Below are 26,537 nucleotides of genomic sequence, written 5' to 3'. Positions count from 1 at the left end.
TCCACCGCTGGACTGTTACGACTCTTTTAAAGTTTATGTCTCACTTTATACTTTTATCTACATTGACGTCTTGGTGTTATATTGGATTAAATTATGCACGTGAGAGATCACAAATTTAAATTAATTTACGTGTATATTTTTGACTTTTTAAATTTAGTGTTCTCTTACCTTCTTAAGTAAGAAAAGGACCAATATTTAGCCACTTCCGTACATGCAGTGGTAGTCGTGCAACAAAGTGCACAAATTACCGTAGTACACAATTACCCCGTGGAGGGGTGAAAAACGTGTTGAGTGATTTGACGGTGGCAGTTGTGTAATTCGCATTGTTTGCCGCATGCGCATTTATCAGCGGGCTGGCGGGCGGTGCACTTTATTGCATGATTACTGGTACATAACGGAAGTAGCTATAGATTAGTCCTTTTCTTACTTAGGATGGACTTATGCAAAGTAACGCCTGTATCTATTAGATATAGAAAGAGTATGTTAATAAAATCAACTTGGAAAACTCAGACAATACATGGCTGGAGGAACGTGAGGTCTCCAAGAACGGTGGTCAAAAAATAACAAACAGACCGACGACATAGATAAGGTCACGTGAAGTCGTTAGATGCCGCTTCCACGTATCAACGCCAGGACACACGCCTCACATCGAGCCCCGGCGGTCTCAATGCGCATATCATGCACTACTCACCTACACATGACACGGCGGCCGCGTCTGCGTAACCCGCGTTCAAGCGAGGGCGGTCCGGAGAGGCCCGTGTCTCTTTCGACCGCCGAGTAGTCCTCGCTTCGTGCTACATACTCAACACCCCACTCACTACACTATACGCCTACACGGTTATACTTCTCCGCGTGTAGACGTCTTCCTCGTAACTGAGGTACGATCCCCAGCGTAAATTTTTTTAGTTCTTGGACCTCTGTTTCTACAGGCTCAATTTCGATGAAGCCTTACAAAGCCTAGACCGGCTAGCAGCACAACTTCTAATACATCAAATGTCAATGTCAAATGTCGTTAGATGCGGGCAGCGATAGACAGGGTGTCGCGATCTTTGGTGGGGGGATATGCCTTGAAGAGGACCTCTATTGGCTGATATGATGATGATAGTTTTGCTTAGATAATAAAAATCTTAATTAAATTTATACCTTTTGTAGTTTTATGGAATAAGACGAAAAATTTATTTTACTTGTTTTTTTTATTTTATTTAGTAAAGTGGTACATGTTAAAAACATATAAAAAAGCATTCCATAGTCAATTTATGTATTGGTTAATTTATATTTTTCTTGATTAAGATCTCTTCTCCAATTTTACCCAAGTACCGCCCTTGGCCTTCAAACTGAACTGGTGGGGGATGATAACGATTGGGTCTGTTGTCTTCTTGCACTTTAAAATCTTAAAGTTCAATATGACCTGATATAATAACACCTTCAGCTCCAATAGCGCGAATCTAGAGCCTGGAAAAAAACGTTAATTAATTCAAAGATATAATTTTTTAGGTTAAGATATTTCGTGTAACGGTTGTTTAAAAAGTCATTCCCGCATTTGACCGTCCGTCCGACCCACCCTGCGTACCTCAAATGCTAACCTTTCTTTAGTTTTTGGGAGAAAATCTTCTGGATGACTACAAGATACTTTGCCTTCTGAAAAATGGACAGGGTTATTTGGCATTCCTTCACACCCATCCCCTCAGCATTCGACTTCGGTACCTTTGAAAGAGTTACCGCATCTCATACAGAACTCACAGTTGCCTTTCAGTACTAGATCCAGATATATACCGCCGAAAAGCTGTCTCTTTCCCCAGCACTCTTGATGTTCCGTAACAACACGAGACCACTAAACGTTGCAATCCTTCTCGCATTAAGTGGACGTTAAAGGCGCCCACCCTAAACACCCGCGAACCTGATGCTCTTTCAATAGCCTCTTACGGCAGGGAATTCGTTGACTCTACTATAGTGAACCCAGGGTTACCGCAAACATTAAACTTGCCTAACTTGTACTGCCACGCATCAAAGTATAAATTGTCGCCAAATGCAACACTATTATCTAGACCGCTTTACTTAGACTCTCTTGTTATAGCAGCGTCTTCACACCGCACCGATCTACAACACAATGTCTACTACACACGTCAGGTGGAGTCATTATTATACCTATATACTAATGTATATTGTAAAATTACTATCTCAATAGAAACTTTTCAATTACTTTGTTATCCTGGCGTTTTATTACCTTCAACTTTGAGACCAAAAAGTTATTTTCTAGTTATCACCGGGCCCTATTCGCACAGTCTATATATAAAAAAGAGTACAATAGGTGTACATGTCATACAACTGGCAATTTCTTCCAAATAACCATAGTATAGAAAGCATAGAAGAAGGATAAGTTAATTAATTTTATTTTTTAAACTTTACTCTAAGGCATGTTATTTAATTTACAGGAAGTTTGTCTTGGTCGATAATTTAATCCCTGACCTGTGTTAATAACAGTTCAAAGCAACTAGGCAAGCATTGTTCAGCTTTAAAAATCATAGATCTTGTTGTAAACGTCGTTTCTGCCAAGTCACTTTACGAGGTAAATATCTTTTTTATGTATTTTTCTATTATCTGTAATTTTTTGTGTGTATTTATTAAAAAAATTTACAAATTTTAATTTCTACGACTAAATTGATCAATATCAACACACGCACACACGTACACACACGTATATATATACATATAAATTTGTGTGTGTGTGTGTTTAGGATTCCTATGATATGCTATATGTTAAAAATCGAATTTTTCCTTTCGAGGGTTCATGAATATTTGATCAACAATACCACAGCAATGTTTATCTTTCGTGTATTTAATACTTTGAAATGTCTATGTAACGGGAATATGTAAATCGATAAAAAAAAACTATTTTTTATATCTTCCGACGATGGGATATCATTTTCGATATATAAATAGATCTTGAACGTTATTAAAGAAACTGTTAAAATTTACCAAAAATGATAACAATTTAACGGATTTTATTAACTTACCAAGGCAACTTCTGGGCCCAACACCGAATGGCATATACGTAAAAGGTTTGATCTCATGTTTCCTTTCGTCCGAAAATCTATCAGGATCAAAAACTAAAGGATCAGGGTAGTGTTTCGGATCTAAATGAATCGGATTCACGACATTGTAGATAACATCACCGGGAACCAACTGTAAAAGGAATTCAAAAAAGAATTGTACATACACTTTTTATTCAAAAATTACACAAAAAGTCATTAATTCGGATAAATAAATGATAGAAAATAAAATATTAATTAAAAAGCAATATTATAATTATGTAGTGAATAATTGGAGTAGTTGTATGCAGAATATGCCCGGAGTTTCGCTGCCATCAGAAATGAGCACTATGATCACCGAAGTTTGAAGATTTGCTCATTGGTTATGTGTGGTATCGCAGCGTTCGATCTGAACACATATGGGGGCAACCAACGAAATGATATAGAGTGGGTTGCAGCTCTATGGGACCCACTAAAACAACGGAAATCTTGCCTCCAGCTGTTACATTCGTCCGAAGTAGCTTGAATAGGAGAACAATCCAGTTATGGGACGCGAACTGAACAGCACAGCTCGCGGATCCAACACCGCAATAGGTAGATCCTTGATAACAGTGATTACTCAGTTTGCACTAGGTACTATATAGTTCACACGGTATACACGCGTCGATAAAAATAAAAATTAATGGATTTTAGGGTTTTTTGATGAAGAGCCGGCGTTTTGCAACCGACATCAAGCGATTTTAAAGTTGCACTAACTCGCACTACTAGAGGGCGCCATCTTTGGCTTTGGCGATCCGTGATTGGACGAATGTACGAACGTCAAAAATTACCTTCAGCTATTGGCTAGAATTACCGCAATTTGAGTGGGTAATAGCGCTGCCTTATAAGAATTTGAAAAAAGAATTTATAATGAAAGTATCCGTCTTACCTTTGTTGGTTTACCACCTTCACGTGGTGGCGGTAGTTCGTATGGTTTCGTGCATACTCTGTCCATTATTATAGCAGATGCCCATCTACGTAATGTTTCTAAAAGTTAATACATATATTAATTTATTCACTAGACAGTGAGAAAGGTAAAGTTCTCCTAAATAGATAATGTTCGTTTAATAATATATATATATATATATATATATATACACATATATACACACACACACATATATATATATATATATATATATATATATATATATATATATATATATATATATATGTGTGTGTGTCTGTGTGTATAAAATTACTAATATTTAAGGTAGTTTATTAAGAATTGGAGTTATGTACAGGATAATATGTTAATAGGTTAACCCTTTTTAGAAGTGTTTGGAAGAGTCGTAAATGACACCATTCAACTCAAGATGTAAATGCTATCTAAAAGGATCACGTAACTATCTAAAAAGTTCTAAAAATATTATTTCTAATATCAAAATCTAATACATAAAGTTCTCGTGTCACGTGTTCGAACTTGAACTCCTCCGAAACGGCTTGCGGTCAAAATCGGTATTTTTACCAAATTTTACATGCGTATTCAGTATGTCTGAGAATCGGCTACTATCTATTTTCCATACCCCTAAGTGATAAGGGTGGTCCACCCCTAAATATAATTTTTAATTTTTTAGACAATTTTTTTGGTTTTTATTTTATTATGATACAGCATACAAAAATACATACAAACCTAAATTTTCACCCCTCTACGATCAACCCTTATCTTACATTTGTTAATTAAAAACTTTAATTTTTTTGCAAAACAACGTTTGCGGGATTAGCTAGTATGTTTATAATATATAAATTACTTTAACTTATTCCAACTTTACTGTGTGACATAAATTTTACTTCACATACAATGTTAAAGTCACATGATAAGGCTCTCAAAAGACTAGCTGCGATTTATCGTAAAAAAATAAGGTCCATAGAAAGCGAAGTGTAAACAAAAGAATTTCATGTTTAAAAACTTTACGCACTTGGTTTAAAAAGAGCATTCGTGCAGTTAAAGATTGTTTTAATTATCGTCGACCGCAATAAGATTCTTAATGTGTACACGAAAATACAAGATATATACTACAATGCAGTACACTATACTAAATTTCAAGTACAAAAACAATTACCGTTAATAACACATTCAAGGTATTTCAAATCACTAAGACTGTCATACACAAGGCTTCCTTTGGAGTCGTTATATGCTTTCACTTCTTCATACAACCTTTGCTGTATTTTAGGATTCAGAGCGAGCTCATGAATGCACATTGTTAAAGCTGTTGACGATGTATCGAAGCCGGCAAAGTAGAATGTGAAAAGTTGGCATGCGAAGTCAAGATCCGTCCATTCTGGGAAATTTAAAAATTATTATTTTTAATAAGAGTATATTTTCATTAGGCTTGTTTATAACTATTAACAATTTTACTACGATATTATATATCTAAAATATCCAGTTAATTAGTCTTGTTACTAATCAACAGATAATTTGTAATAATTATATAAGATCGTCTTAACTAAACCCTCTTCTATTTCAACATTATCTGTCTGTAAATTTTTTTTTCGTATAAGACCGCCTATTGTTCTTTTTCTTTACTATTATGTAACTATATATATATATTCTCCAGTGTGTATAATTCTTCTTTTCTTCTAAGGTATAGGCCTCCCCCAAAGATAGCGACTTTCTTCAACCTTCGCTACATCTATCGGCTACCTAGTGTTCACCACTCGAGAACCTATTATCCCCAATGTCCAACGGCTGTACTTGCGATGTGCGTGTATAATAAAGAGTATTAAAGTATATTAATCATCAACAGCTTGCAGACGGTGAAAGAAAAAAATTTTCAAACGTTTCAGTAATGTATCTGTTTGAAACCGTATATGGTATTAATATACAATCCTATATAAAGTCACAAAACAAAAACTTGTAAAAAAAATTTTAACATAGTGTAAAGGACTCTTTAAGTGGTAATAAATCTCCCAAATTAATTGCTAATTATTGTATCGATAATATTGTATGACACCACAAAAAAAAACACATGAGTTTACTGTGGGTAGGGTTTAAAATACCGAAATAAAATCTTAAAACCGGTATTTGATAATTGAAATACCGAGATACAGGTATTAAAACCGGTATTATGAATAAAAAAAATACTAGTTATATTTTTACTTACCTTTATTGCTATATTGTATTGTTAACAAATAATATATGAAATCCAATATTAATATATTAGATATTATATAATTAAAGAAGAAAAAAATATAATCAATTTGAAAGTTTTTATGAAATAATATTAATGGCTTGTGTTTTGTTTATTAAAGTATGCTTTTAAAAAACATAAACAATAAATCGTTCAATTTTTACATGTAAACACTACAGCTGATTTGCAAAATTAAACAATCTAATCTAAACAATTTAATAATTTTTGTGTTACATACTTTATGTACTTGTATAAACGAGATCTGTTCATTGAGCAGTAAACGTAACACATAAACAATAGCTTTATATTGCCGATACCGCCGCTTCTCGATGGTGCCATACTTGGCTCCGTTTGTGTAATAAATGTGCCTGATATAGATTTTATTACATTGAAATTGTTTGTAAATCTTAAAAAATTCTTGTAATTAATTATTATTATTATTTTAAATTACATTGTACAAAAATTCAATTTTCATCAACTAATGTAATACCGAAATACCGGTATTTTACATAAATACCGGTTTTCAATACCGGGCAAAAATCGCCCGGGATCCCGGAATCCTGGTATTGTAAGCCCTAACTGTAGGCTCTTTTCAAATCTGGACGCATTAGAATACCTCGTAGCTTTAGTTTGAAGGATATCATTATAGGGGAAGTTCAATTTGATTCTAGTTTCAACTAAATTGTAACAAATGATTTGAACTTGAATTACCAGTAGGGAAAAAGTATTGTTATATTATATTACTTGTAACTAATTTTTAAATCACTTACGTCTCACTGGGCCTTGTTTACTTGTTGTTTCGGCTTCTGCTGCATCGTCTTTCTTATCGTCATCTTTTAACATTCCTAAACATAAGGATTATTTAATATTGTAATAAAGCGATCATAGGTTACAAGTTCAATTTATAGGATACAATCTTACATTATTCACAATTTATGCATTACTTAGGATATATTTAGGATACTTAGGATAGGATTTCGAGAGGATGGCAGCAGTGTCCTCTGGGTACCATAATACCACATTTTGATCGCCAACCCTCCCTTCAAGAGTGGTGATTATGGTATATATTTTTTGGGAGACATAAGCCTCGCAGTGGGTGTGTATATACTGAAACGAAGGCTATGAATAATTTAATAATTATAGTCAAACAGTATATTTGAATCTTGATCTACAATAAAATTAAGTCTCTAGCGCCGATACCAAACTAATATCAGGTGATATCTCATACATCGATAATATATGCTGATTAAATATTCCGCGGTAATAGATTCTTTTTAAATATAGATATGCCTTTCCTAATCAGAACAGCGAAATCCTAAATTATGCGATGGTCACAATTCATATCTGTAACTTAGCGATTTTAAAAGGGATTATATAAGGTCATTAGTTACAGGTGTAAAAGCATCAAAGGGGTTAACACGTTTACTGCGGCTTGAGGCCGATTCAGCCTCATGGTAGACTTTGCACTGGTGCGGCGCGTAAAACTCGTGTTTTCTCTCTAGTGCGGCGGCTGTTTACACTCAACCGTATGAGGTATGACAAAGACAAATATAGCTTTCTTTATGTCTGCGAAGCATTGACTCAATATTGTAAAAAAAATGATTGAAACATGAGGCAGAAAAGGCCTCAACCGCACTACTAGGAAGTTCAGCTTGAGGCTGATTCGACCTCAGCCGCACCAGCTGAAAGTTCTTCAAAATTGGGCCCGCAGTGAACGTGTTAATTTATATTTCGCTCTTCATCATTTTCAATCAACCTGTATAAAGTAGACACTCTGAAATATGCCTCTTTAATTTATTTTCTCTATTGGAATGCAACAAGCCAACAACTTGTGACAGTATAATTTGCAAGTAGAAATTGTAACCAATATTTTATTTGTAAATCTAGTAATCCTAAATATAAAATATATGTTAACCTTTTTTATATATTTTCATGAAACCTCTTTAAATCTTTAACGTCTATAAACTCTGCGTAAATATAATGGAAATTAAAATAATTATAATTATTATTATTTAATATTTAATATTATTATATATGTGGTGACTGCTGAGTGCGGCCCTGAGTCTAGTACGTCTCTGCGCTGCGACAGACTCACGCGCAGATCGACCGGCTCTGCGCACACTCGCATATCCAGTCGGCTAAACGACCCAACGCTAAACATACGTCGCTCGCTTCACGACTCTAATACTTTTCAATTCCTATTTCTCTATGTAAGAAAAGGACCAATATTTAGCCACTTCGGCACATGCAGTGGTAGTCGTGTAACAAAGTGCACCGCCCGCCAGCCCGCTGATAATGCGAATGCGGCAAACAATGCGAATTACACAGCTACTACCGTTAAATCACTCAACACGTCTTTCACCCCTTCACGGGGCATCTTCAGTAGTTATGTTACACCGATTAGTGCCAAACACAAAGTGCACTAATCGGCACTTGTTAGCACTTTGTTGCACGACTACCACTGCATGTGCGGTAGTGGCTAAATATTGGTCCTTTTCTTACTTATGATGGACTTCCGCAAAATGACGCTTGATTCCATTAAATATTTTTTCTATATTTAATTGTTTGGCTTAACTAATAAAACTTTTATACCATGTGTGGAGATCCTTAGTTACATTCCAAGCAGGAAAAACACATGAGGAAGCTACCTCCATATGTACGTTATACGTTATATACGTATGAACATTGTGTATGTAAGTTCATATAAAATAATAACTGAAATGTTACCCTTGGATGCTTGCATGAGTAGTTGTATCATATCCGGCCTCTCGAAGTTATTTTTCTCTCTCTGCTCCATTGTAACAGCGATAACGTTTTTAAAGAAATTAATGAATTTTTTATCGAACACTGTGAGTCCGAGAAGCTGCAAATATTTATTCAATAATTATAAAAACGGAGTATAATACTTAGCTTAAATTTATTCTCAATTCATCTTTCTGCTTCTTCTTTGCAAACTATAACAAGCGAAGCGGAGAAGAATCAGAAGTAAAATATATTATACAAAAAATTGAGGATTATTAAGACTCTTGTTAAAAGTTTAAATATCGAATGAGTGAATTTTATCTTCATCTCTTGTTCTTTACATCATTATTATAATAACAGCTAATTGATGCCCGCTTCTCTCTAATAATTCCTCTGGTAATGTTATTACTTCTGCTTCACTTAAGATAGACAGATGACATTATTAAAATTGTCAGAAGACTCTGGGAACAGTTCCAGCCGGTCTTATTGAAAATATATAGGGTCTGACATGACAAAACATTTTAATTGAAACAATACCTTTGCAAGCGACGGAAAATAAAAATTTAACATCAATTTAAATTTCTGCTCAAATGCTTTCACGAAAAGCTCTTGACCGGTCCTGTAGAATTCGTTGTCCTTGTCCTTCACAGAATTCACTTGATATCCAAAGGCTGTGGATGCAAGCACGTCGTTTGCGTATCGCCGCACAACATCCTTTACATTGATATCCTCTGATATATGATCTGCAAATGCATTTCTTATTCAATATATGAACCTACTTTTTGCTATATTTACTTTATTATTCCGTATCGTTTGTGTATCAACAGTTTGGACATCACGTCAGCTGATAGATCTTCACAAGGCATGGGCTTCCCCCCATGGGCATCCAGTGACGTCCCGCGACCACCCGCTGCCACTTCATACAACCGACGAATTCTTTTTGATACGTCTGTTGTCTCATTTCTTCAGCAGATCTCATCATTTCTGTTTCGTTCTCGCAGTGAAACTCTGAGCATTGCCCCTATATTATCGTTTTTGTCACAGTATAACTATATTTATTTTATTCCATTTTTATACTTTATACGGACATATTGCAATGGCGGAATTAATTCCTTATATAATTTTTGTACCAGTCATCGCAGAGTGGTGCAGAGATGAGTCAATGTCAGATATGTACGTAAATATTAAAATATGGGGGAAGCAAGAAAATTAAAAGTAGAATATAATATAATGCAAGACTGTTTCCATACGATGGTTGTTTAAAGAAATTGCCCCGTGTGATAAGACGGTCCATAGTACTCTTTTGTTTATTATTATGAAACCATTTATATATTTTCTTACATGAACAATAAAGAAAAATAAATTAAATAATGTAATAACAATTTTTACCTCTATAGGTCTTGAGTCTTCTTTTTAATCATATAGACTCTAGTTCCGAGAGATATATTATATTATATTATATTATATTATATTATATTATATTATATTATATTATATTATATTATATTACATTATATTATATTATATTATATTATATTATATTATATTATATTATATTATATTATATTATATTATATTATATTATATTATATTATATTATATTATATTATATTATTTTATATTTAACTTACCGTTCAAGTATTCTACTATGTTGTTGCTTATTTCGGTCATGAACGGCAACATATGTCTCATCTTGGAGCCGGTGAAAGCCGGACTCAGTATAGTTCGCATGTTCCGCCATTTTTCATCTAATTGCAAATAAATAGATTCAGTCATAAGTTAATACTACTGTAAAACTTTTAAAGGATTTTTCTTGTTATTTTTTTTGAGAGAATTTCTCAATTTTCTCATAATTAGAATCTATAAACAGTGGAATAGTTCAAGAAATAAAGCGTTTTCATTTCTACATTATTCGAAACGCTATTTCCAGCTTTAGTGTTAGCGGTTTTAGAAATAATAATGGAAAATTACGTAACGAAATAGTGTAATCTAGTGTATTCCTTGATCAAGCCACAGCGAATTGACCGATTTTATGGATCCTCTTTTCATATGTATCCAAATACTTGAAAATTTGCAGAAAATAAAATGGCTATTAAAATTATCCGTTTTTGACAGTTCGCTTTGAATTTCGAACGTGTGACAGTTCTTCAATTTCAAACCATAGTTTTATAATCAGCCAGTATTTTCATTACAAAATTAATAATTTAATAAATAAATGAAATCGTTATTCTGAGATACTTCATAATATTTATTATATTCTTTTTGCATTCTTTTTGATTTCTGACGCCACAAAGTCCATCAGAACAGCTAGTGTTATTTTTTTTAGTAATATCCCAACGTGCTGAATTAAATAGTTATCACAGCTTGAATTATTAAAAAAAGTAAAAGTTAAAACAAACCGCGCATCATGAGCAGCGAGCCTCCGAACAGGGGATCAACCTCTTCAGTTATGAACTGCTTGTGGTTTAAAAAATGGTCAAAGTCCTTTACCGTTGTGTATTTAATAATCTCCGGATCCCTAATGAGGATGACAGGCGATGTTCCTTCAATGTAGCCGACATATCTGAAAGCAATTTGAAGTTATTTAGTTCTCCGTTTTACTATTTCAGTATTCTCTCTGTTCTCTTTTCTTCTGTGTTACTGGTAACAAAATTTTATAAGGAAATTCTTAATATAAGTACGCAGTATTTAGAATTTATATTAATAACTACCTATGTACCTACACACGTTGCTGTGTTATGTATCTAAATTAAAATATAAACAAAAACACATTTATAATACCTCAAATATTAATTAATAAAAATAGTAAAAAATTTTTTTTATCGATAACCTTTCCGGAGATGTAATTAATAATTAAACAAATTTTCACTTTAATTGGATGTATGGTATTTATTTATTTAGATTAAACATATAGGTTAATAAATTAAAAAAAAAACACGTGTATAACTTGTAAAAATACATAAGTAGTAAGTCGAGAACAGAATTATATTTATGTTCATGAATTTATAATTATGTTTTGATGTTAGATAATAAATAAAATGTCCGAAAGCCAACATGACAAATAACCTTCTTTGTTACAAATTAAGGACAATTAACAAAAAAAAATTACTAAAAACATTATTGTAAATTAAAAAAAAATAGTTATTAACAAAATACGTATATAATGTTTTAAATTAGGTAGCACAAAAACCTGTTTGTCCGATTCGAATCAGTGAAAACAGGTCTAACAAAAAAGGTACAATACAAAAAGTAAATAAAAAAAGGAATATCACATGTCAGTCGTTAGACGTCTAGCGCTGCTCGCATCACTTCCCACGACCTTGGCTAAGTTGGAAAGGAAGGATATGTTAAAGTTTTTTTTTTATGACGTTGTCTAGTTCTAGAAAAAATCAAGGTCAAGCAGTCTGATTCAACTGTTATGAGTGAAATTGAGCCTAATCTTGGTAGAGTTGCCTCCAAGACATGTATATAAATATATATATATTAATGGCCCCCGCCAATGGGGGCCTCTCGTACCCCTATCTTTTATGGGACAGGGATTTTACGCAAATTTAATTATTCACATAATTTTTTATTATTTACTTTCTCTTCTTTCATACTTCACATTGTCTTTCGGTCTATTCTTTCATGCCACAATTCTGCTGTCTTTCCTTTTTGCTCTATATCACCTTTCATTCATTCCTCTTTTCTTTTTACAGTTTCATAATTACATTGTTATTTTATATCACAGTATATATATATATGTGTGTGTGTATGTAGATAAATGAGTGCTTTAAAAAATCACTACAAAATTGTTACAAACGGGTATCTTTGTGCCGAGCGGTCGTATACGAATGCCTAATTCCTACGCCTCGTACCTTGAAAGCTTGAGCTGACTGCGTAAATAAACCCTAACACTTACCCTGCTCCTTGAGGGATGGTGATCTCTCCCACCAGCAGACTAATTAAATAGGTGATGTGTTTAAACTTTTTCCTGTTAAAACTTTATCTGAATTAAGCTAGCAGACCTGAGGACTAAGGTTTGCGACCTAAATCACACGAAGAGGGACTTTAACCGTGTAGGTGTATAATGAATAGTGTGACAAAGATTGCAAAGGGATGACTTCTCAGCGGTAGGAGTGACACGGGCCTCTTTTGACCGCCCTCGCTTGAACGCGAGCGAGGAGGACAATGCCTGTGTCGTGAGTAAGAGAGTGTGTGATGCATCGTGCCCGCCGGGAGCATGATTTGAGGTTTGTATCGTTATGAAGAACTTGAAGGGGAATACCTCTTTAAGAGCCGCGAGAAGCGACGAGTTAGTAGACTAGTATCGCGCTAGACCAAATAGACATACTCTCTCTCATATACGGTACCTCAAAACATAAGATAAATTAGTTTTAATTCATATTTCAAACACTATTTTTACCAGTGTTAAATAGAGCTACAGGTTTCTTTTCAGTATCGTCTTGCGAGTTTCTTTTGACTGATGACATAATTGCATTATTAAAGTTCTATTCTACCTATTTCAAATAATCTATCAGCGTTAAAATTACAAGATGTACTTGTATCACGTACCGTCAGTTGCCTTGAAGAATAAAATGAGCTATGTTTCCTAGACATAAAATCTGAACAGTGCAATAGAGCTGCTTGGGACTCAAACAATCAAAGAGATTATATATAGGAGTCATATAAACATATCATCTTTATATTATGGTGCCAGTACGTATATTTCATATTCATAAGGTCATGTCTGAGTTTCAAGGTGACTACTAAAACGCAGCGCCGAGGAAGTAGTTGTCTTAAAAACGTGATTGCAATTTTTTTTGTGAAATTGTCTATTTATTTATTATTTTTATACACTGTATAATCGTGAACTTAATGTCTATTAGGCATTCTCTACCTGTTAAAATTTTAGTCAAATATCGCGGTCTTATCGAGACAATCTCATACAGACAACTATAGTATAGAAAATGTAGAAGTATAAATAATGAGTTGTTACCGTGCACCAAACTTACATGTATAAACAAACATATATATGTATATAAAATATATACTTATAATAAATAAGGTATAATAAAATCGATCTCACATATTTAATATTATAAGTGAGATTTATTTAATTCTAGTTACAATCAAATTGAGTTCTTCTGAAATTTATATCAAAGCGTATATAAATGATGGCTATATATGATCCGAAGTGGAAAATAAAATAAATAAATAAATGTTTGATAAAGGGATTTTTTATTTCTACCGTTGCAGCTCCGGACCATGGCAGGTAACGCGCGACCGTACCTCTTCCCGCGCGGATCGAATCGACGCGTCGGCTCACCGAATGCTTCTAGGATTAGTCACGAATAGCAAAATCGTCTGGAGGTCGATTTGTAAGCGCTGTTTTTTTATTTCATTTATTTCTTGTTCCTCTATCTTAATTTTAGGACAGGGATATATTTTCCAATAATTTATGCATTCACTTTTATTTGTAAGCGCTATTTAATACTAGTCATTAAGACTAAAGTTGCATATAGCTATAACTGGCGCCCAATGTGGGCCCCGAACCCATGACCTTGAAATTAAGAGTCCCATGCTCTACCGACTGATCTAGCTGAACATTGCCAAAAATTTTGACAAGTATTTTTATAAGACTATCATGTGAAATATTTTAGTTATGCAAAGTCACGATGTTCATTAATAATACTCAAAATATATTTAAAACTATTACAAAAAATTAAATTAGTACAGAGATCTTGCTCTGTCGTTTTAGAGATGAAGGGTGGTGTATGGCGAACATAAATAAAATGATAATGAAATGAGTTTGAAATATCTAATAATTGATGGAATATGATTAATTATAATTAGAGGTACGGAATTTTCGCAAAAAAAATCACCAATTTCGCATTTAAATTTTTCAAACATTGCAAATTTCGCATTAATTTCGCATTTATACTTTAAAACTTATTAAATTTGGGGTAATAAGCATTTTTCGACAAAAATTTTTCAAAATTAGAGGTGCATGCCTTAATATTTGACAAGTTTAGTTAATTAAAAAATCGTAAAAAAATTAATATTCGCAACGTTAAGCGTTCTTTTGTTAGTTTGTTACGACGACATTGTATATTTTAAGATGAGTTAAGCGTCCACTATGTAAAGTTGGATGTCAAATACTCTGTATTAGATTCTGCTTCATCAAAGGACGAAAAGTTGCATTTGACGGCCAACAAATTGTCATGCATATTATGATTTATATTTTCATTAATGGGTTCATGGATTAGCCCATTGATGGCAGAGTTCGAAAAAAAGATAAGGCGTTTTTCTAAAAATTAGGGATTTTCAACTGACCAGAGGTCTTTTACACAAAACAAAGAGCTTCTTTACTGATAAGTAAGCTAAGAAATATATCCCGTAGGCTTTAGGGGTCTATGATACGGAGTTGACATCACTGAATTTAACTATGAAAGTGTGTATATTCATCAATTAACTCATTTGAAAATGATCTTGAAAAACAGAAAAATTGCATACATTTCGCATTTATTCGCATTTATAAGAAATTTTCGCATTTATTCGCATCTATTTCGTAAATACGAAATTTCCGTACCCCTAATTATAATCAAGATTAAATAATTATTTAGTAATTTCGTTGATTCAGCAATATATCCTAATTAATACCGAATTCCAATATGGGAGTGTTTGATTCAACCTTATAATAATTCGAAGCTGTCATTCGCAGTGTGCGAAGCAAATGGGCTTTTAATTTGCGTCTGAGCTAATGTCACGGAGTAAATTTATGTGAACTGAAGCGTTATTTTTGATTAATTTAACACGATAAGTTTGTATTTAGTGATTGTATTGTAGTGTACCTTTAACTTTCTAAATACAAGGCATCAACTACCACGTATAGGATAGTTTTTCACTTATTTATTTCCATTACCGTTTTTATTTCTCTTTCGCTATTTGAAGGCATAGTAAATAAAAAAAATATATAAGATTTTCTCTATATAAAGTGATCACCCTAAAATATGTATAAGAATATATAACATTATAATATATACCAGTAACTTTTGCAGTACAAAACTTGGTGTAACATATAGAAAAGTTTAATTTCAATTTAATATGCAGTAATATGAATTTAAAAACACATTTTTTACTGTATTATAATTACGTTATTAATTATTTTTGAAACCGTTGATTTCTCGATTGAGTATACTATACATTAGTTTTTAATGAAATCAGGCGTTACCTTGCGGAAGTTCTTCCTAAGTGCCAAACATAGAGTGGAACTAATCGGTGTAACATAACTCCTGAAGATGCCCCGTGGAGGGGTGAAACACGCGTTGAGTGGTTTAACGGTGGCAGTTGTGTAATTCGCATTGTTTGCACATGTATCAGCGGGCTGGCGGGCAGTGCACTTTGGTGCACGACTACCACTGCATATGCGGAAGTGGTTTAATATTGGTCCTTTTCTTACTATACATTAGTTGACAACAAAACCATAATTGTACTTTTTAGAGTTTTTACACTTATAACCAATCATTCTGTATAATTCATAAAATGTGAAGTGTCTTCTGGGATTCGAATGCGCTACTACATATTTAGAAAGGAGATTGATAGACGTTTAACCAACAACCGTTTGGTTCATTGCTATCATAGTTTCATCTGTAGGAAGTTTTACGAATGAAATGTGCTGAATACAGGCCTCCCTCATATATTACTAACAAGACCGATTGCAATATTTCTGATGACCTTGACAAGATCGTCTGTCCACCTTATGGCTTTTTTTATGACCCCCGCTATTGGGAGCCTCTCGTATCCCCTATCTAGTTTGGGACAAGGACTTTATTTACTCATAATTTTTTCAGAGTTTTATATTTATACGACATTCACTTTCATACTTCTCAATTTATTTTATTCTTTCCTTTTATCCTTCACAATATCTTGCAATTTTTGTTTTCTTGTCTTTCATTTATTTTTGCTTTCATCGCCTTCCTTTCCTCATCTTTTTTACTCTTAGGTGGCACCTTATGGCTGGACTTAATGTACTATCTGTGGTCTTTCATTGACACTCATTGCCGTATGCGTTATGTTAATTATCGCTGGAATTAAAGCCTAAAAATATTTAATAGCCTATTCGGCGTATTGCCTCTCGCCGGAATGTCATTTGGCGAACAAATATTTCACCGAAATGGTAAATAATGCGAATAAGCTCTTTACCGACGATATTTATATGGGTTGCGTTGGTAATTTGTTTTTTTTATTAACTATTTATTTATAATTCTACTGTTTTTGTACTATGATTGCCTGGACAAAATTATCGCATGATAACACCGCCCATTGTACATATATTTATAATTTATATATATATATATATATATATATTTTTATTTAATATACATTAAAGTCATAGTCAAAAGTTTATTTAATGTTACGATAAACAAACCATTATTAATATAATGTATATTATCATTACAGTGCATATATATGCCTAAATGACACTACAGCCTTATGAATTTCGACTTGCTCCAAACCATCAATCAAAACATTAATTCACTACGCATTTATTATCGTAGAATAAAAACTATCTGTTGATAACTAAAAATACTAGACGGCCATACTTGAAGGCCATAACAGAGTATAACATATAATTACGACGTATACCTTAAGAAAATCAAAATTTATGTATAAAGATGCCAGTCGATTTTGAACATTTTGTTGTTGATTTTACGACCTACAATTTATAATATGAATTTTGTAACCTTTTGAGATAAATTGAATTTTGTATTACGCGTGGTATTCTTGTAATCTAACATGTAGGAGGGAATTAAATAAGAATGTAATTAGATACACAGATAAGAGGTATATAACCAAAGACAAGGATTAAATTGTACTGTGACATAAAAGGAAACCGACTGTGATATTTTGGGAGCGAAGTAGAAGCAAGAAAGGTGATCTATAGAAGATTAGTAAGCCAGAGGAATGCGAGATATTGTAAATAAATATAGAGAAATGTATAACAGACATTGTGACGGAAAAATAAGAGTAAAATCATGTAATATAAGTGAAAAAAATATTGAATTGTAAAAAACCATGTCTCTTCCGAAGTAAAAATCAACCAGAGGTTCTCAAATGGGGCCATATAAAAAAATTGCTTATGGAATATATATCGTTGTCGCTAGGGGTATTAAAAAAGGTAGCCTTGCACCTGACTGAACTTGATTGGCAGCCTAATCTGTCCTTGCTTAGTGTGATCATTACCTTATTTTCCAGGCCATGTATATACAGTATAGTTTGTATTATTTATAAAAGTTCATCTTGTCGTGCATTGTCGCTATTGACGTTCACTGCAAGGCATAGGCCTACACTAAAAATATCTATAAAGGATATATCATAATCGCCAAACTAGGTAGATGGTTTTGTGATCCCATTGTGGTATTATGTTACACAGACACTGCTGCCCATCTTTGTTTGGGAGCAGTGACAATGATACACAATTAATACACAAAATGTGAGTTTTATAAAATTCTATCCCGAGAATCGAATCCGAGACCTAAAATCGCGAGTCAGTCCTCCACCGCTGGACTACTGTTCGTTTAAAATTATCTCACTGTATACGTTTATCTACATCCGCTTTTAGCTTTTTAAATTTAATAATCTTGTACAGTCTATCTGTCGTCATAATAAATAATAATTCATTTTAAATAAATGTTTATTTTCTATTTTATTAACTTAAAGTATATAAAATAAAATAAAAATATTATTTACTTTAAATTTTATTTATTACTATCATTTATTTTAAACTATTCATCGTTTATTACGTAGTAAACAATATATGAACTTGACTTTACTTGATTGATGTAATCTTAAAAATGATGTAAACATATTTCAAGGTGAACTTCTATCAGTTTTTATAATGACAAAGATCAAAAGCCAAGTGCTGGTGCGGTACGTTGACACTGGAAGTGTCTAGAACTGGCTGGTTTCAAAATAATACTAGAAATTTATTATTGGAATTTGATTAAAAAAAAAAAAAACTTTTTAATAATGATTCAAACTGACGAGAACTTTAAAATTACGTTTCTGTATTGTATGATTTTAAGTTTTTCGTTGCGATCGCAGTAACATTATATATCTTTCATACTTCGGTTACATTTTGGAGATCAGACTACATTACTTACCACTTTTTTCAACTGGTTTAACGAGTTTAAACTTTAGCGTGAAGGGGTATTATTTGAGATTTTGCTTAGATGAGGAGGGAAATCTGGTTGGTGAAGGTGACCGCCAGTGCATGGCAAGGAGGCCTACTTAAAATGAATATTTGTCTGAATTTTCTGTAAATAATCGTAAAACTATGCATTTGATCATTTGATGATCTTTAGCAAAGTTGGTTTGACTAATTTTCGACTAATGCCACTATTGTAGTGGTGGCGTAGTAACGCGCGAAGTCTAGTCTAGTCTTATCTAGACTTTTAATAAAGTTAAACAAATGTATATATGAAAAACAAGTGAATATATGAAATGTTTAGCAGTTAAATAAGTCTCTTAGAAATAGTAATTTTTAATAACAATTTTTTTTTAGAATCAACCATCGCAGGCATAAACAAACTATCCAAAATAGTGATAACAGAGATAATAAAAGACAAATGACCTTTTGATGCTGTTTATAAAATAAGACTCATCACCGGTCTGTGGCGACAACCAGATATCACAAACATTATAAATATTTTGTAGTTTTGCTTTTGTTTACACAAACATTTAAAACAACAACGAATATTATCTTTTCATTAAATTCACGGAACGTGAACAAAGTTAATATTATCCTTCATTATTTTTGAATATTTTTTTAACAAATTTAAAACATTTTGTCTAAATAATGTAAAAATAAATAATGTAATATACTTTATAAACTACTTATAAATATATAGTTTTAACTTTTCTTTTATATTTATTCATGTAAGCATTTACATGCGCTTTTGAATCGTCGATTGTTTTAATATTATAGGTGGTAAGCTACCACTGCCTGGCAACGCTGATCTGTTGAGAAGAGACAACCAGAAACTCAACAGTTGCTCGTTAAATGAAATTTAACAACATTTCATGTCTACATTATAATATCAATCATGTCAACAAACCAAGTACACTAAAAACTCTTGAACGCTGTAATAAGACTTATTTAATAATATACTTATAATTCTAGACTTACAACTAAGAAAAGGAAGGTCTAAGATATCTTGTGGAACTTAATTATACATGCGAACAGCCAGACCCGTGATAGATTTGTTAGCATTTGAATACATAATTTAGGAGTAACGACTTTTTTATTTTTTGCATTTATTACGTTTTTGCTACCATTTTTGATGTAAGTTCTAAAGTAAGCGCATAAATAATTTGTTATTAAAAATGTACTGTGAAGAAGCCATGAGAATACCGATTTCCTTATATCGTCACTCGAGGTATCTCTGGCTTTAAGTTATAAATATCCTGTACAGTCCTCTTCTATGAAATATATACAGAATATTTACGGCACTGTCCTATAATAATTTGCATAAATTGTTTCTGTTAAATAATAATGTAGCAAAAAATAGCAATGAACTCTATATTATATTTATTATTATACTAAATGAATCATTGTAATAATTGAAAAGATAAACTATTAATTTAAATTAATAAAGGAGATTAATGGCTGTCGAGAAAGTAATAAAAAATTATACGTATGATGTCCCTAGATGGCGCTGGTTGTATTTTAAATCGCGCAATCTTTTGCTATTCATACAAACTTTGAAATTAATACTGATTCGTATATCTTTAATCTAGTTCAGGGACCCTCTCGCTCCGTGAAACAAAATCTCTTCATTGTTTCGTCTTTGAACGATTACAGTAAGGCCTTTATTTTTGTTACGTTGGTTTATTTTTTTTTATTACGACAAATCTGCATATAGGCTTACCTATTTTAATTTTTTTATTATTATTTGTTTGCGGAAACCGGCATCCAAAAAGTAGATAAGATATATTTTCATATTATTTATTAAAAAATTCTGCGTTCATTTATTAAGTAAGCAAAACTAAAATTATTACTTACTTTTCGTCCGGGAATTCCCTGTATATAGCGTCTATGTCATCCAAAAGATGTTTAGTTTGAAACGAACTACCAAACACATTGCCGAAAATAGGATATCCAGGATTGAACTTCAGTCCACGCTCCCGAAAATTTGATTGTACGCGTTTATGTATGTAAATAAAATAACCAATTAATGCAGTTATAATAAATATTAAAATCTCCACGATCATTTTGATACGTGCGTTTGAAACGGCAGTTAATGGCGTAATGTTACAAAGTTGATGTTCGAGACGCAGTGGTCTCGGGGAACGTCTAAGTTAAAAGAGGTAGCGGTATATTTACGACGTCGTAAGGCAACAAGACTGCGTTTCGTAGTATATTGTGTATACGATTTCTAACTTATCCTGTCTACAATTCAAATAACAACTCATGAACATATATACAGACTAATTTCTTCTATAATACATTGATATAGCTACAAAAAATATATTTTATGACGCAATAAACAGGCTTCATACTTTTATACTATGTTTGCAGTCGTCTTAAACTACTGGTCAATATCTCATTGACTCATTTATACTAATAGTAGCTATTATTGCTATTATCAGCGTGTTTATGATCGAAGTGTGATATTATTTGCACAGGATACTGCTGCGCATCCTCTGGAAACTTCTTCCTGAACTGCGGCAATCCTATATAACTTATTCGAAGTGTGAATTACACGACATTGTAGTCCAAGAATCGATCTCATAACCTACGATCGCAAATCTCAGCCTTCTACCGTAGACATTTAACTTTTGTACCCCCGTGTAACTTAAATTCACGATGGTTCCGAATGAGGTCTAATTTAAAAAGAGCTTACAAAAAAGTTAGATGCGAGTTTTTTGTGGTTACTTTTATAATATCTATAATATAGTAGATGATGTTCAATTCCTAGCATTTATAGAAATATACATTAAAGACATGGGAATGTAATAATGGCAGCGAGTAAATACATATACTCAAACTTGAAAAGCTTTTAAAGTTTTATTTTCTATAAAGCTAATGTTTCGTCGATTTATTTATTGTTAAAACATTTTTTCGAGCATTGGTATCCCAGTGGTAGAGGACTGAGACATGCGATCTTACGTCGGGGACTCGATTCTCGGGATACTGTCTTATATAATTCACACTTTGCGCATTAAATATATAGGATTTTCACTCCTCACAAAAATGTTTCCAAAGGATGGTAACAGCGTTCTCTGCGTACCATAATATTGTGATTGTGGAATGAGTTACCACTGAATATAAGATGACCTAACTGGCTACCTTTTTTTAAGATAGTTGTTAAGAAATATGTGCTAGACCAATCATTATTCAGAGTTCTTTTTTTTTCTTCCTCTGTTTCTTTATTCTTGTTGAGCCAAGTGTGAGTGAGCAATCAGTTTGATATTTTAATTTATAGCTATATTTATAATTATGTGTTACACCGTATTTATTATACGTATATTTGCTATGTTTTATATAAACGTTAAATACCTGTTATTTATACTTCTACTGTTTCCACGCTATGGTTGTCTGAAAGAAATTACCTCGTGTAATAAGACCGCTCATTGTAGTTTTTTTTCACTATTTAACACATATGTATATATTTTTTGCGTGTACAATAAAGATTATAACAATATTAACAAATAAAATACTTTAATTGGTATATTAATATAAGACAAAATGGCTTAATATATTATGCAATGAAAGTAAGAACTGATGAAAGCAACATATGTTAATATTTATTATTTTAAGCAACTTTTGGCAATGTATGTATGAAAATTTAATTCACGACTTAAAACCATAAGACACGATTCTCAACTACTAAAAAAATATGTTTAAAATTGAAATCGCTGGATGCTGTGACTCGAGCCGTAGTGTGACCTTGGGTACGACTTAGATTACAATTGGTTATGTGTTCTAAATAAATTTATCTCGTCGCGCTTAGAGTCAATTTAGGGTCATTACTATTTGGTGTATAGGTGTTATTTATTTGTTTTTTGTATAGATCTACTGTTGTTAGTTGGCATCATTTATTTATATATGTCAGTGGATCTGCATGAACGCCGCTCCCGTGCAATCTTATTAACCCTTTCAGGACCATAAGGTTACGGTACCTTATTTAATCAATTTAGCTAGATGTAATGAATTAATAGGCATCCTAAAAACATAATTTATACAAAAAATTCAAAAAAGTCTTACATTTTTTTTGGAAATTTATGGGACAAATATGTCCCTATGGTCGCTAAGGGTTACTTTCTAAATTTTGGTTTTCTTATTGGTAAGTCTGTTTTGTTGTAAATAATGTACATTTGTTACGTAGTGTACTTTTTTTTAACTGTTTATGAATAATATAAATATAATAGGGCAAGTAATTTGTGGTACTCGGCGAAACAATTCCTGTTGTTAGATGATTGGTTGATGATTAGATGGATTGTTTTTTTGAGATGTTGAAGGTTCAGGTGATTCTTGCCGTTGAAGAGTCGTCGTTTCTTCAACCTCGACATCAAATACCCCTTGGTCATCATCCTGTACTAGAAGTTTTTGGTCTCCGTCATCAAGCACTAAGTCATCTTCCTCATCGCTATTGTCACCCACCAAAATTTAAAGAATTTTATTTTTTCGAAGTTCAAAAACTTCACGTCCCTTACGAAACATATTCTGCGAAAAATATGTATAAGAAAATGATAGCATTTTGGTATATCACCAAGCCAAAAGTTAAGAAATTCCGTATAAAAAGTATCCCTTTACGCCGACAGGGACATCCGTGTCCCATAATCTTTATAATGATTTATCACAGAATACAACATAAATACATTACTACTGAATATTTAGAATAACCATTTACTTACCAGGTAATGATAATTTGACACTGTAAAAATTTGAAAAGCACTTTTACAATATCAATTATTTATTCCAAACAGCAGATCATTCGCGCCAAAAGAACTCTAACGTTCCGGTGATAATAGACAATAAACGGTGTTAGTTATCATATATTTCCAGTAAAAAATAATAAAAAGGTACTTTCCGAAATGTTAAAACAAAAAAATAATTTACAATGGTTACGTAAATATTTAATTAATCCATGATTTTTGCTTGGGACACCGGCGTCCCCGTGGTCGTGAAAGGGTTAAATATTTATAGAATAGGCCCATGTTTAGCAGAGGACGTTTTATCTTTGCAACGATAACAATGATGACATCAACACATTATTTTATGAAGTTGTTACACGAACTGAATTATTGCAATTTCATCTTTAAACTAATTAACCTAAGGTCTATTATTACACTATCCAAATATCATGATGTATGCCCAATTAGAATAATAATCACGTCAAAAACGCAACCAATTTATGCTTGATGACTATGACCGGTTCCTTTGTTAGATTTGAAAGAGACATCTGCATTTTTTTATGTTCCTAAATATGCCTGTCTCATGAAAATGACTACATAAACATAAGTTGATCTATAAACCTGTTTATAAATTTTGAACCAAAACAAGAAGAAGATGTTTTAATATGATCATGACGTCATCGATGTATTTCAATGTAATTCTGGAGCATTATATTTATTTTTCTCAACGTCTTTCATTATTTTCTTTAATTTCATTTACACTATATTTTGTTCATTATATCGCTTCACTGTGTACTTCTAACAATTCCTTATTTTCTTACTATCTATGTCGCAGTTAATTTTTGTTTCTAATATCACAGCTATTCGATTCAAGTAGAACAAAAATATAAAGTGTCTTAGATGAAACTTTATACAGCATGATCAGTTACGGGTGTAAAGGCTTTAAGTAGGTGAATGTATTGTTCATTTGGTAGCATTTGTACAAAGTACATACTTATAGTATACTCTGCTATATGTTACATTGACTTTTTTGTCATAGGAATGTTACAGGCTAAACAATTATTAATTTAAATACATAGGTATCCGAATTTCGACAATTTGTTTTTTTACTACAATATAATTACGCTATTTATTATGTCTCAAATCATTTATTTTTTAAATAGTACACAACATAATTATTAACAGCGAATTACCTTTACTTCTAAAGGTATTTATCATATATATTATATATATGATATAAATGTGTTCCACACTCCCTCCATACGTCCCTTTGTACAAATAAACAATTGCAATATATACATCAATTAATATATTACTGGTATATAAACAGGCCGATGACAAGACAGGCTAAAAAAAAGTATTAAAAATCTTGCATTACATTCAAATTTCTTTTACGAGAAACGTGACGTTTCTCTATTAATGCTCCACACATTGTTAAAAATTATCACTCCTTCTTACTCCGTCAACCAGCTGCCTTCACCAACTACGTTTATACTTTATTTATTGCATAGAGGCACAAGTAAATAAAAGTAAGGACTTGTGTGCCGTGTCCACACGCACTCTCTCTCAGAAACGGTACCACGTAACATAGCGTAGTTAGTTTGTATTAATTAGTTTTTGTTTGTATATAAAACAGTGTTAATAAACGAGTTTCTTTTTTGTGTCGTCCTGCAAATTTCTTTTGACAACTAACCCCACGTGTACAGTTCACTAAATATTGAAGCTAAAGCATCTTTGCAGGCCGGAGGCGCAATAAATTCATTGAAATATCAGTACAGTCGTGAGAAAAATTGTTTCTGAGACCTCTTATCATTTTTAAATTAAAACTCATTGTAAAATTTACTTAAACACTGATGCCCCACAACAATTACCTAATATTATTATACAACCACTACACGTTATATACTTCAATAAAATTATAATTATAACTTGGGAATATATCGCTTTTACTACTCTGTGAAATTGTAAAACTTGCTGTTTTCGTAGTGGACCCTTCCTTTTTACACATTAGGAATCTTCAAAATCAAAACGAAATTATTCTTTATTCTAATAGGCTGTTACAAGCACTTTCCTCTCAATCAACATGAAATATCGGCATTAGTCCCTATAGGGTAGCTTCCTGTAGGGACTAATGCCGATATTTTCATCAGCTCTGAGGCAGTTCTGCTGAGAAGAACCGGCGACAAACTCAACAGTTGCTCAATACAAATTTAGTTTATAAAGAGTACGCGACAATAGCTTACAGAATGAACGAGATTTAATTCAACGCATTAACATCAATATAGTATTCTTGGACAGAATAATATAGTAATTTTTTTTTAATATGTTTTGAATGTTTTGAATCTCTCCAGTGGCAGATCTGAAATAGATTGTAAAGTTTTATTGTACATTGAATTTATGGCACAAGGTGTATACCATTACTTTACAATGTACATTATATTTTTAAAGGTAAGAAAAAGCTAAACGCTTTCATCAGCGGGCTGGCGGGCGGTGCACTTTATTGCACGATTACTGCTACATAGCGAAATTAGCTATATATTAGTCCTTTTCTTACTTAGGATCTTCCTACTTAGGATGGACTTCCGCAAAGTAACGCTTGAATCCATTAGAAATTTTTATAGACGATATCTAGGCTTGTGCACCTTATTTTTATGCCTGGTATTAACACCGTGTTTATCTACGTTTTTTTTTAATT

The 26,537-nt window shown here is 32.5% G+C and overlaps 1 protein-coding gene across 1 annotated transcript; it reads right to left on the bottom strand.

Annotated features, from left to right (window-relative positions):
- Positions 1-1,275: 1,275 nt before the first annotated feature.
- On the bottom strand, positions 1,276-21,222 carry LOC137932219 (probable cytochrome P450 9f2). The gene is made up of 10 exons (XM_068775820.1): positions 20,988-21,222; positions 11,341-11,504; positions 10,573-10,689; positions 9,479-9,684; positions 8,927-9,062; positions 6,970-7,044; positions 5,132-5,350; positions 3,958-4,055; positions 3,015-3,183; positions 1,276-1,452 (listed from the first exon to the last, which is right to left on the bottom strand). Exons 1-10 carry the CDS (start codon positions 21,194-21,196, stop codon positions 1,286-1,288), a joined length of 1,560 nt encoding a protein of 519 aa, XP_068631921.1. The 5' UTR covers positions 21,197-21,222; the 3' UTR covers positions 1,276-1,285.
- Between the last annotated feature and the right edge of the window lie 5,315 nt (positions 21,223-26,537).

The sequence above is a fragment of the Battus philenor genome, unplaced genomic scaffold, assembly GCF_028537555.1.
Source record: "Battus philenor isolate CCGP_79_NKW_IND1 unplaced genomic scaffold, ilBatPhil1.0.hap1 SCAF_9, whole genome shotgun sequence".
NCBI lineage: Eukaryota > Metazoa > Arthropoda > Insecta > Lepidoptera > Papilionidae > Battus > Battus philenor.
Note: the sequence above shows the minus strand (reverse complement) of the source record. Positions and strands in the feature narration are given on the sequence as shown.

Bases quoted from the DNA above. Each gene is read 5' to 3' on its own strand.
- LOC137932219 (XM_068775820.1), bottom strand. From the start codon at position 21,196: ATGATCGTGGAGATTTTAATATTTATTATAACTGCATTAATTGGTTAT. The intron at 11,505-20,987 runs GTAAGTAATAAT...AATTGCTTTCAG, and splicing joins AGGGAATTCCCGGACGAAAA to ATATGTCGGCTACATTGAAG. The intron at 9,685-10,572 runs GTAAGTTAAATA...ATGCATTTGCAG, and splicing joins CATAGTAGAATACTTGAACG to ATCATATATCAGAGGATATC.